The 12,791-nt window shown below is 34.8% G+C and overlaps 1 protein-coding gene across 1 annotated transcript; it reads right to left on the bottom strand.

Moving 5' to 3' along the window:
- Nucleotides 1–4,246: 4,246 nt before the first annotated feature.
- On the bottom strand, nucleotides 4,247–6,228 carry LOC140449067 (uncharacterized). Its single transcript, XM_072542209.1, has 2 exons — nucleotides 6,117–6,228; nucleotides 4,247–4,867 (listed from the first exon to the last, which is right to left on the bottom strand). Exons 1-2 carry the CDS (start codon nucleotides 6,192–6,194, stop codon nucleotides 4,247–4,249), a joined length of 699 nt encoding a protein of 232 aa, XP_072398310.1. The 5' UTR covers nucleotides 6,195–6,228.
- Between the last annotated feature and the right edge of the window lie 6,563 nt (nucleotides 6,229–12,791).

Genomic DNA, 12,791 nt, shown 5'->3' with positions numbered 1-12,791 from the left:
TTTCGTCAAGACACTAAATAAGAGTTTTAAAGAAACTGTATCATAAGCCTTCTCCAGATCTATAAATACCAGATGCGTAGGGAGGTTTCGAGCCGTTCGTTTTTCAATTACTTGTTGAAGGGTAAATGTGTTGTCCACGCACGATCTTCCTGCTCTGAAGCCGCTTTGTTCTTCAATTTCTTTATACTCCTCTTCTATTCTTCTTTTCAATATTGAAAGATATTTCCAATATATTCAAGATTTTATATATAATGCAGCAAAGAGACCATATAGGATAACCTAAACTTAATCTTGAATAAAACTTTACTCAGTGAATAGTGATAGCAGTGAATGAAATTTTATTCACTGCTATCCTAATTAGCATGCTTGTATCAATACCATACCAATCTCGTAAGTTCTTCAACCATAAACCCTTTCTTTATCCTGGACTGCGTTTGCTTTTTAACCTATATTTGGGACCTCTCATTACATGTCAGAAGTACTGCTCTTCTTGATGCTTTTTATAAATCTCAGTAGTCCTAGTTAGTTTTAGTTGTTGATCGCTGGTTACCTTTTCTTCTTGTTTTCTACACAAACTTCTGCAAGGTTTATAATTTTCTCTTAGATTTGGAAGATATTTTTATTCTTCTCAGATAGTTCCTTCATAATGAAGAAAAATGTAAAGCACAGATATCAGCAGAATGTAGCAGGCTTTGATTGTAAATACTAAAATAAGAAGTCATCAACAAGAATACACTAACAATAGCGGATTAATAGAAAGTCGTAGACATACCAGCTATAATTATACAAAACATATATGCAACACGCAATACACAAACATATAATACATAGACACACAATACATAAATGCATACTATACAAACAAATAATAGAAAAACACAAAAAATAATCATAATTTGATATCCGGAGGGTACGAACACGACCCTCAGATTTTTTCAGTGTTCTTATTCTTATTTGTTCTTTATATCTTTATCAGGAAAAACTAAATTTCCAAATCTTTAAAAAGCCCTTAAAATAAAAGGTATATTCGTTCTTAATAAATAAACAATTTTTAGTTAATTCTTTATTTTATATTGAACCTTTACGAAAATTACTTATCAATCGGTTAAACTCTAAAATGTATTCACGAATTAGTTTTAATAATATATTTTATTGACAGCAAACTATTAACATTGACTTATTTTCTTAATTTGCAAAAACTTGGAATGTACTATACAGGATGTACACTTAGTATATTTTAATATTTTAGGTTTTACTTTTTTGTGTTAACAATTATATTTTTGATAATGTGAATTGACAATTTTAGTACATTGTTATAATATTATATTTACAAGCGATTAAATCACAATTTATTGTATTCACAATTACTTTTTATACTTGATTTAACCTTTCTATTTCCAATCATAAAATCGTTTTCGAAAATATAATTTAACGGTGAAGAAATTGTTAACATATAGATGTTGACAATTAACTTACTTGGCCTTGATCTATATGTAAATAGCCATGTTTTTGAGTTGAAATATTTCCTACAAGGTCAAGTTCAAGTATGCTAACTATCAAAGAGGCTACCATATAGCGACAATGATAAACATCTATAGGTTAACAATTTCCTTATTTATATTGTTTTGAAAACGATTTCGTGCAGAAATTGTCTGAAAACAGATGGCCAAAAAAACATAGAAAAATGAACTCCGCCCACTAGAAGAAAACAAGGTAGTGCAAAACGGTCATGGAGAGAATATGTCGAAGATGCAATGACCGCCAGAGATTTCAAAACTGAAGATTGCTTCGACAGAAAACGCTGGAAATTAGGATCTGAAAAACGGCGCCAGCTGTAGAAGACTCGCCTATAATATATTATATAAAACGATTTTAGCATTGGAAATCAAAATGTCAAAATGTAAAATATAAATAATTTTCATTACAATCAATTGTATTTTAATTTCATATAAATAAAACATTTAACATAAACATGCCACAAGAAAATATTTTCAGAATCCCCGAATCTGCTTTATATTGATGAAAGTGTACATTTTGCATGTGTTTTTCCGAAATTTTGGTTTTACTCTTTTTTTAGCATCATCATCCTCATCTGTTTCTGCCGCCTTAGGTGGCGCGTCCACCTGCGGCAGACAAAAAATAATGCGAGCGCAGACCTAATAACCTAAGTCTTTCACTGGTGCAGACAAAATTCCAGGAATGATAAATTCCAAAACACTGCGCATAAATCTGTAATACAAGGTACCATTACAAGGTACCTATTGCAAAATAATCTTAATAAAATAAAAACAGCGAAAATGTTGCTATTAAGGTTGCCTGGAGATAAATGTTGCACCTTTTATTGAAACGTCCATAACAAACGTCATAGACAAAAGACGTTTTTTAGGAAACAGCTCCTTATAAGACAACCAACTCTTATTTATGGCTCCAACCCCGTACATCTCAGGCAACTGCATTGATCTGCAGGCTAAATTTAGCGAGAGTAGCTAGATAGACCAGATTGCCGATACACTAAATCATTGACTCATTATCTAATCACTTCGAGTAGACGAGCTAGCTGTGAGACTGATAAGTTGATCTCAAAAGCGGATAAACCAATAAAATGGCAACGGCATGATGATATAAAACGAAATGGGACACCACCATACTAAAGATCTTTTGGATCTAAATGGTAATGTTATAACATTTAAATAATCTTACTGGAATGTGAAAACCAAGATTCGACAGGGGAGAAAACTAAAACAGGGGATAATTAAAAAAAATAATTTTTTTTATTTTACAAAATAGTCGCATCAACCTATGAGATTATTAGTGACGTATATACATATACATAAGATACTTTTTTTACAAATGTTAGATTTTGTTAAATACATTGATATCTTTAAGGAATTTTACCAAATGTTCAAAAAAAAAGAAACAATTAGGCTAGATATTGATATAATGGGAATTAATGAAATGAGTTTTTCGTCGATTTAAATAGTCGATATAGAATAATAATGAACAAAATAACAACTTCCAACCCAAACACTATTGCATCACATCTGGCATCGACATCTAAAGCGCCAAAATATAATCCAAACTCAATTAAGGTAAAACTGTAACTCAAAATCTTAAAATCTAAAGCCAGCCACATACACCGAATACTTTCTCCTCTTTACATGATAAGCGCTCGTAAAGATGTAAATCCAGATAAAGCCAAAGATTTTTTAAAAAATAAAGCAAAAGTCAAAAGAATGAGTGGCTACTTTTTACAATTTTTTTTATTATGAAGACCGGCAGAACACCAACCACACTATCTTAAACGCTCAAAGGGTAATCCCATATAAAAATCTGGCAAGCCAAATATTGACAAGCCTAAAACCTTAAATCAATACTAAGAGGGAGGCTTCTGACTAAATAAAAGCTGTACATATCAATTTATTTTACTCACTACCTGTATCGAGGCAGGGTATTTTAGAGAAATCTTAAAACTGCAGCCTTATTTATAAACCTAAAGGTTGCTATACACACTACGATAAAACGATTTAACTGTACCGTTAAAACTGTACAGTTCGTCGTTCATTCAACTACCATACACGCTACGATAAATCGTTACGATTTAACGGTACCGTTAAAACTGTGCAGTTCTCTTCTTATAAATAATCAACAATTTTCATGAGCAATTTTCATTTAATTTTTGTTTGTGTTCGTGATGGCTTCGACTGACGACGACGTGTTAGCGGTCGTGGGATTAATATTCGCATTGAAAAAGAAAAAACAGCGGAAAAATCGTAGCATCTGGTGTAAAGACTGGCTGATGAAAGGAGAAGTTTATTCTCATGTGAATTTGTTGAAGGAATTAAAAATATTTCCAAAAGATTGGCATAATTTTCTAAGAATGGATAATGATACTTACATCTGCTGTCTATGGTAGCGCCAGTTATCGAAAAGAAAGATACTGTTATGAGAAATGCTATTCCTGCCCATGACAGGCTTGTTGCCACTTTGAGGTTTTTATCGACAGGAAGAAGTTATGAAGATTTGAAATTCTCGAGTATAATTTCAGCTCAAGCCTTAGGCATTGTTTAATAAACAATGCCTTATGGTATATTCGGTATATTATAGCAGAAACGTGTGAAGCCATATATAAAGTTTTACGCAAGGACTATTTTAAGGTAAGAAATAAGAAAATAATGACTTAATATTGTTATTTAATGTAATTATATAATAATTTTATATGATATTGTTAATATTACATTAATAATATTTATAAATTTTGAATATTAAATTGTGTCAAATAACTAGCCGCCGAATCCTGTGGATTTTGGTATTCATCTGAAATCGCAGAAGGCACTGGGCTAGAGTTGGTAACAGAGGGGCTGGTATTACAGTAGTTGGGAGTATGTGAAACGGGAAGAGGAAAGTTGTTAGCGTAATTACGTGTACTGCCAATATTATTTGAATCTATGACTTGGTGAGACATGGTCAAATTTTCCATCTCTGCGTGAAATAAAGTTTCATTTATAATTTTTTCAGCCAAAATCCGTTGATGCTTCGTAAGGTCCCTGAGCTTAGCTGCAACGTTGGCTCCAAAAATGTCAAATCTGTCATTGGTAGCTGTCGGCTTTTTTAAATGATTTTGCACTGTCTGCAGAACCTCAGTAGTTATCTTCTCATTTTCAGTAGTTTTTGACCGTTTCCTTTTAAAGGATGTTCTTCCAGTTGAAGTTGACTGTGTCGCTGAATTAGAGATTGGCTGCTCTGTTGATTGTAAGGGTGCCTGACTTTGGGTTGCTTGACTTTGCTCTTCCTCAAACATTTGCGCATTTGCCTGTGTAGGCGATGGTGTAGTTGATTGTGTGCCTGCAGGTGACTCACCTTCCATTTCCTGAAACAAATGTTTTAAATTTAAAGCTTCACTTTCGATTTCCTGAAATTATGTTTTTTAATTACAATTCCCATTCTCGGAAGAAGAGTGGAAGGCCGTGGCAAGAGTGTTTGAAACGAGATGGAATTTCTCACATTGTCTAGGAGCAATGGACGGTAAACATATAGCAATTTTTCGTCCGCGTGGAAGTGCATCGGAGTATTTCAACTATAAAAACTATCATAGCATGGTGTTATTCGCAATCGTTGATGGAAATTACCGGTTTCTTTTATGTGATTTCGGAATTAACGGAAGAATTTCGGATGGCGGAGTACTCGCTAACACAAAGTTTTTTGAAAAACTTGAAAATAAGCAGTTGTGTACTCCAACCGACGAAGTGGTCGCAAAAAGCACTAGAAAGTTGCCTTATGTGTTTGTGGGTGATGACGCGTTTTCACTAAGAACAGATTTAATAAAACCATTTAGGCAAGCAGAAGTGACCACCGATAAAATTAGAATTCTAAATTACCGTGTATCACGAGCACGGCGCATAGTCGAAAATGCGTTTGGGATAATGGCATCTCGATTTAGAATTTTTCACACAAAAATTAATATTAGCCCGGAAAGAATAGAGTCGGTCGTGATGGCTAGTTGTGCTTTACATCATTATTTAATGCACATGTCAGACAATACTTACTGTCAACAAGAATGCTTTGACCGAGAAAACATTGTTGAAGGGTAAATAACTCGAGGATTTGATACGGTGAATTCGAGTTTTGCTAATTTGCAACGAACAAATGTTATTAAAGCATCAAAATCAGCAAAAAAAATCAGAGAAGAATACATGGAATACTTTACAAATGAAGGCAGCGTTCCGTGGCAGAATAATTTTATACATTAACTCATAATTAAAACTAAAAGAACTAAACTTGTAAGAATAATATATTAAACAAGACAAGATTTATTTCGTTTTATTTTCGCATTTACTTCACCTTCAATAATATTTCCTTAAATTCCTTACTGGGTAAGCTTCCTATATATTTTAGCAGTTGTACTTTATGAGATAATAGTTTTTCTGATCCGATAAATTGTGTGAAATTTAAATCAAATATTATTTCAATTAAAAAATTTAAAAAAATTACATTTCGTCAGCAAATTCGGACGTAATGAGAAACTCTGTATCAAGGACGAACCGAGGGGGGATATACCACCACCGAAATAAATTCCTGGGCTCTACCCTGGTCTGTATAAAGGCATATAAATAACTCACCTCATTGTCTGTTGAATCGTTATCCATATTGGAACGAGAATGTCTTGCTACATCCTGCTCATCTAAAAATAATAACATCGAGAAATACCATAGTTTTGGTACGTACACTTCGTCGGTTCCCGCTCCAGAGTTCTTTGAGTTAGCAACCTTTTTACGTTCTTTTTTATATGTTGATCGAATGTTGTTGATTTTCTTTATAACTCCAGCTTTATTAGCATTGGAGTCAATAAGTTTTAAATGTTCAATTAATTTCGAATACGCCGAATTTCAAGTCCCTATTAAAATAATTTTTATCTTTTGTATTCCATAAACAAGTTTCACTATGGTACAAATTTATAAATTGTTCCAGTCATTCGCGAGACCCCATTTTATTTTGTATAGGTACTTAAGAAACTGAGATCCATGCAAAAACTGAACGATAATACGAACATACATGTATCGATAAAACTACGCAGTTCCTGCGATTCCGATAAATCTATTGAAATTTTTGTACTGTTCCGTTCGACGGTACCGTTTTTAAAAATCGTAGAAAACTGTGCAGTTTTACCCCATACACGTAGCGTTTATCGGTGTAATTTGAACGGTACAGTTAAATCGTAACGATTTATCGTAGCATGTATGGCGTCCATAACAGTAACTTACGATACAGTTTAGAGAGAACCTATGTTATACAAGACCCTCAGTGAAGCTTCATGTACTGCTTAAATAATTAATAATATTCTGAACGCCGATGATGGAAACTGACATTAGTGCATTAAGACACCTAAAGAACGGTTTTTTTCAGGCATCTATCCTTGCCCCTCTCCTCTTTAGTCTATACATCTCGTACATGCCAAGAAGCAGATTGAAAAAGTTTGGCTATCGGTGTTGTCATCATCGTTGACACCGATGAATGAGTTCGTACAACAAATAGTACATTATTAATTTAAAGAAATAGATGAAAATCAATGGAAACTTCCAAAAACGATATGAAATCTGAGGTTACTAGTTTTTACTTAAATATCATACAGAAAACATAATTAGCTTAGCATACAAGTCAAAAACACTACTTAAAATAAAAGTATTTAGGGGTGACCCTCAACAGAACCCTACCCTTCAAAGAGCATCTGAAAAAAAAGCGGAAAACCGAAATTCAGTAATAACGTTATCCAAAAGTTCCAAATATCCAGTATAAAAAGGGCAGCATCGGCAACCAACCTGCGAATATTTGCTGTAGGTCTTGTCTGCTCGACTGCGGAATACTGTTTGCAGACTGACTTAATAGTCCCCATCTACAAAAATTAGATGTCCAATTAAACAACGCAATAAGAGTAATTGGCAAATAATTTCCCACGCAGTGGCTCCTAGCTCTCAGCCTAGTTCTACGACAAATACTCTTTCGCACAAATAAATACAAAAAGATCATTAACAACGGTAACCTACCAATCCATCAAGACAGAGATGCTGCCAACCATAGCCAACTTCGCTACAGACGATTTTCAACACAAGGACCTTGAAAGAATACTTTAATTTCATAACTGCATGCACCCGAGACTAGGCTGCATATAAAATTAGCAGCTTGACTTTTGTTGTGGATGTCCCTTTTCCTCAATATAAGATGAGATCCAAACTTCTAAGTGGTTGATTATAAAAGAATCTAATTAATTATTCTTCTTCGAAGCAGGTACAATTCACTGTTGAAATATTTTTGTTTTAGAAATAACTAAGTTTAACTGAAAACTTGGCTATGTCTAGTGGTTATGTTTAATGCGTAAGAAAAGGTATACCATGACGAGAGTGATGTGTTGTCCCACTGCGGACTTGAGAATGTTACTGCAAAGAATCGGCAATTTAAGTAGGTTTTAAAAAAAAAAGAGAATTAACGATTCTTTAAGCCTTTTTGTGTGTAAATTCAAAACAAATAACATGTTTTTTGTTATCAACTAATAAGAAACCATTTAGTAAAAATATAGAGATAAAAAATACAGGTGTATGGCTCGAATTGTTTTTTTATAACCCTAAAAAGAATTTTAACCTAGATAAAGGTTAAAATTAAAATTAAAATAAAATTAAATCTTATACGCAGGTGTAAGCGGGTCTTTTCAAATTGTTTGTTTTGTAGCAAAGGGTCAGTGCCAATAGATACATGTAAATAATCTTATCTTAGATGAAGGAATATTGAAGTAATAAATTTAAGAGATTTATGAGGTAAAAAGTTCAGACATTTAAGGAAGACTCGATATTTTTTTGTTTAGTTAAATATACTGAATAGAAATATGGTACAGAGCTGGAATATGTTTGCCGAGAAAGAAATATATACAGAGCAGTATTAAGAAACAAATAGGTTTTGTCGACGTGTTAAAAAGGCTGTAACACCTTGTATCATCCAAAAAAGGATCAGCAGGATTTAATCTAGTATATAACACAAGGTCTGTGCTGAACAGAATCAGGAAGATCACGTAGTGCACAAATATAATAAACGACCATCCACACTCCATGACTCTGGACATGCCAAAATTAATTCTCTAATTAAAAATTTACATATCTTACTTAACTAATGTACTAGCGTATTTGAATTATCTCAAATTTTATGTTTCTATTATAGTAATACAATTTGTATTAATGTTCATTTCGTATAAAAATAATTAGTCGTCAAGAATCTTTTCTCAATTTACCATTACATGATTTTGTTTATTTTAGTTTTAATTTTAGATAATCGAGTTCGTAACGTTGTGATTATTCTTGTAAAAATAAAAAATCTATTTTCGAGGATGAATATTTGTGTTTATTTATCTGCTTAAAACTTTTCTCGGTTTCGTTTCTCGTATAACGAAGAGACACACTGTACGCATAGTAATACGTATCTACTTTTAATCCTCCGAAGAACAGTTTTAATTGATTCTTCTACTGTAAAAGGTTAGTATTAAAATATGTCTATTGCTTTTGCATCCTACACAGATAGCTCGGAAAACGTTAATGTGTCTGATTAAGAGATAAAAGATAAATTACTACTGTGTTTTATAACTAACGCTAGCTGTTTAATTAGTTAAAGATGCTAGGATGATGTTTATTGTGTAAATTAAAAAGACATGTATAGCAATATTTTTTAACTTTGCAAATATTTAAATCGTGTTAGAAAAAATATAATACGCTAGTACAATAATTTAATAATAGTATAGAGCAATCGCAAAAATCACATTGTTCAGTCGTCAGAGATTGTACCGCCAAACAAGCTGGATTTTACTGATAATGTCAATTTTGTGACCTTAAACACGATGCAAATAAGTTTGCCACTCTTACCTGCTTCATACAATTATATTGATATTAATGATGGTTGAGATATGAATTCAGATCATTCAACCATAATACTCACGCTAAATAGCGATGAGAATATTAAAAGCCTCGAGATAAATAAAGAGGCTAGTTACTAGACTCGTTACTAGTAATACTGAGATTGCCAAAATCCTTGCTAATACGTACAAAAACCGATCCAGTATTATTGAATATAAAAATCTTTCATTAATAATAAACAGCATGAAGAAAATAAGAAAATTAGCAATATACCTAACACCATTTCTTTGAGATTTTCAAATCTCAAAGAAACTAGTGCTGGCCCGGACGATATTCCTAGTATTTTTATCAAAAACCCTCACAAACCCTCACCGCTCACAAAAAACTTCTAGATCTATTTAATATTATTTGGCTACAGCACAAATTTCCTGAAAAATGGCATGAATCTACAGTAATACCTATACAAAAACCTAATAGTATTAAAACAAGTCTTGAGTCATACCGACTGATATCTTTAACATGCGCCATGTGTAAGGTACTAGAAAAAATTTTAATAATAGACTAAGATGGCGCCTGCAGAGACAAGATTTAATTATTCCAGAACAAAGTCGTTTTAGAGAGCAAAAGTCAACCATAGATAATATCATAGATTTGGAAAGTGGAGTAAATGTCTAGCGGTTTTCTTTGACATATCAAGAGCTCTCGATTCAGCCTGGCACGACTACATAATAAAAAATTATATAATTGGTACATCCAAGGTCGCTGCCTCTTCTTTATTAAAAACTTCCTTCAAAATAGAGATTTTAGATTTAGGACAAACAACACAACATCAGATATACTGTATCTAGAAAATGACATTCCTCAAAGATCGGTTATAAGTCCTATCCTTTTCATAGTGGCAATCAATGATATTTAAAAAAATCTAAAATCACCTATAAAGGCACAAGTTTACGCCGATGATCTTGTAGTTTTTGACAAGGGCAAAAATATACAAAATATATTTTGTCATAAACAGAAGTTTATACAATACTTAAAACTCTGGTCACAAAAACAGATTTCTGTTTTTCCAGTAAAAAAACTTTATAAAATGAATGAAATGGTATACAACGAGGCGATGACATGCCTCCTTGCGTCATATCTAGCCAACAGAAGGTTCAGAGTTCGGATAGGGGCAACCCTGTTCGAGGTCGGGACCCTGGAGGCGGGTGTGCCCCAGGGATCGGTGCTATCGCCGTACCTGTACACCATCTATACGGCTGACACGCCAACACAACCAGGCTCTCTGTTGAGTCTTTACGCTGACGATATGGAAACACCCCAGTAGAATGGACCAACCAAGCTAAATACCTATAAATACCTAGGGGTGCTACTAGATAAAAAACTAACGTTTACTGAGCACATAAATCAGCAAACATACAAAGCGAAAGTCAGCTCTCAACACTTATCGGAAGAAACTGAGATTTAAAACAAAAATCAGGGTTGCGAATAGCATTATCCTGCCAGTTCTAACATATGCATCCGCTGCGTGGGGACACACCTGTAAAACAAACAGGAAAAAGATACAGACGACCCAAAATCAAATAGTCAGAGACGCACTAAAGATACCAAAGTACGTACCTTTGAGATATGTATACAGAGACTCAGGACAAACAAGAATCCTACGCACGCTAGATGAGAGAGCATATGAAATATTTAACGGACTAAGAAACCACCCAAGCAGAATGTTAAGAGAGCTGACTAACTACAATGAAAACATTAGGACGGTACACAGAAGACCAAAACAACAGATAGCTGGATATAGGGAGAACCCAAATGAATAAATAAAGAGCGAGATGGTCGCAAAGAGGACGAAAAAGAAAATGCAGTCAATCAGAAAACACGCCAAAAAAACTCTGGCGAGAGGGTACATTTCTCTTTTAGGTTTTTTAGGACTCTGGCGAGAGGGTACGCTTTTAGGTTAAGAACAATATACACGGGGTGTGTGATGGCCGTATACACCTGGGAATGCACACCCCAATACACGCACACATTAGGATAAGGATAAAAAGGAAAGAATTGTTGCCCAGGCATTTTATAGTCCCGAATCACCAAGGAAGTCCAAAAAAAAAAAAATTGTGTTTTCTGATTAAATTACTTAGTTTTAATTACTTTTGATACTTTCATTATAGCGTTTCAACGTAAACATAAACTCACAAACTCAAATATAGGAGTCCGTCAGGCCTTCTACATACCGCAACGCGGACTAGGCCCTTAAGGCAGATCAAGTGTTATGATCTATTCGAGAAATCCGAGCACTGAGGTAATGTGCGGCATACATGGGCTTGGTGGCCGGACCCCACTCTAATGCTCAGCCGGCGAGGAGAACAAAATTTATTTTGCCAAATCGGCGGCTGAGTGGCCGGGCACACACTTTTTTCCGGACATGGAGTCGTCAGCTCAGGCTGGCGACTCCGTGGTCGGAACACACGCTAAGTCCCGACGTAAAGTTAGAGTAACTTCTATAGAGTCAGTAAAGTAAATAGGGAGAAAAGCCTACATATGGCTACCCCTACAGTTAGGTGGCTTAACCACAGTCAATAAAAACAGAGGGTGTCTCATTACCCAGGCCACCTTAAGTAACGTTCAGATCATAAGCTTCCTCACGAAAGTCACACGATGAGAGGGGTGGAGGAAAAGCCTGGGGGTCAGATAGGTACCACTTCGACTAGCGAAGTGTGACCGGTTTGATCTTCGGACATGTGGATCCCACTCTTACAATGATATACACATGTTCCTAGGGGCAGGGTTGACCACTGTGTGTGTGTGAACGAGGTTGCACGTCAGTTTTTTACAAGCCACGCCCAGATGCCCCAAAATCGGCTACCATGGAGAATAACATGATAAAAATTTACGTTCTCATATTGGCAGCCCGCCGACTGAAGGTACGTAAGATAGAGATAGCTGAAACAGCAAACATCATAAAAGACCTCGTATGTCATATCTTGCATAAAATCTTGGGCATGGGAAAGCTCTCGCCGCGTTTGCTCACTTCCGACAACAAGCTTAAACGTGAGACCAACTCAGAGCAGCATTTGGCGCTATTTAAGTGTAAGCCGAAGTAGTTTTTATATTGTCTTGTAACCATTGACAAACATAAATCCATTAGTACACACCAGGGACCAAGAAACAGTGGCGGCGAACGAAGGAGGCGAAGACTGTCCTATCGACCGGAATGGTGATGGCCACTATTTTCTGGGATTCACAAGGGGTGATCTACGTCAACTACCTGGAGAATGACAAAACAGTCATAAAACTGTGACTGTTTTGTCACATATTTGGCAGATTCGACGTCGAATTGCATAAAAACGACCCCGTTTAGCGAAGAAAAAAGTGCTCTTTTACCCTTACAACGGACCCACTCATACC

The sequence above is a fragment of the Diabrotica undecimpunctata genome, chromosome 8 (assembly GCF_040954645.1).
Source record: "Diabrotica undecimpunctata isolate CICGRU chromosome 8, icDiaUnde3, whole genome shotgun sequence".
Lineage (NCBI taxonomy): Eukaryota > Metazoa > Arthropoda > Insecta > Coleoptera > Chrysomelidae > Diabrotica > Diabrotica undecimpunctata.
This window is presented reverse-complemented; position numbering and strand designations above follow the sequence as displayed.

Bases quoted from the DNA above. Each gene is read 5' to 3' on its own strand.
- LOC140449067 (XM_072542209.1), bottom strand. From the start codon at position 6,194: ATGTTATTATTTTTAGATGAGCAGGATGTAGCAAGACATTCTCGTTCC. The intron at 4,868-6,116 runs GTGAGTTATTTA...CATTTGTTTCAG, and splicing joins ACGATTCAACAGACAATGAG to GAAATGGAAGGTGAGTCACC.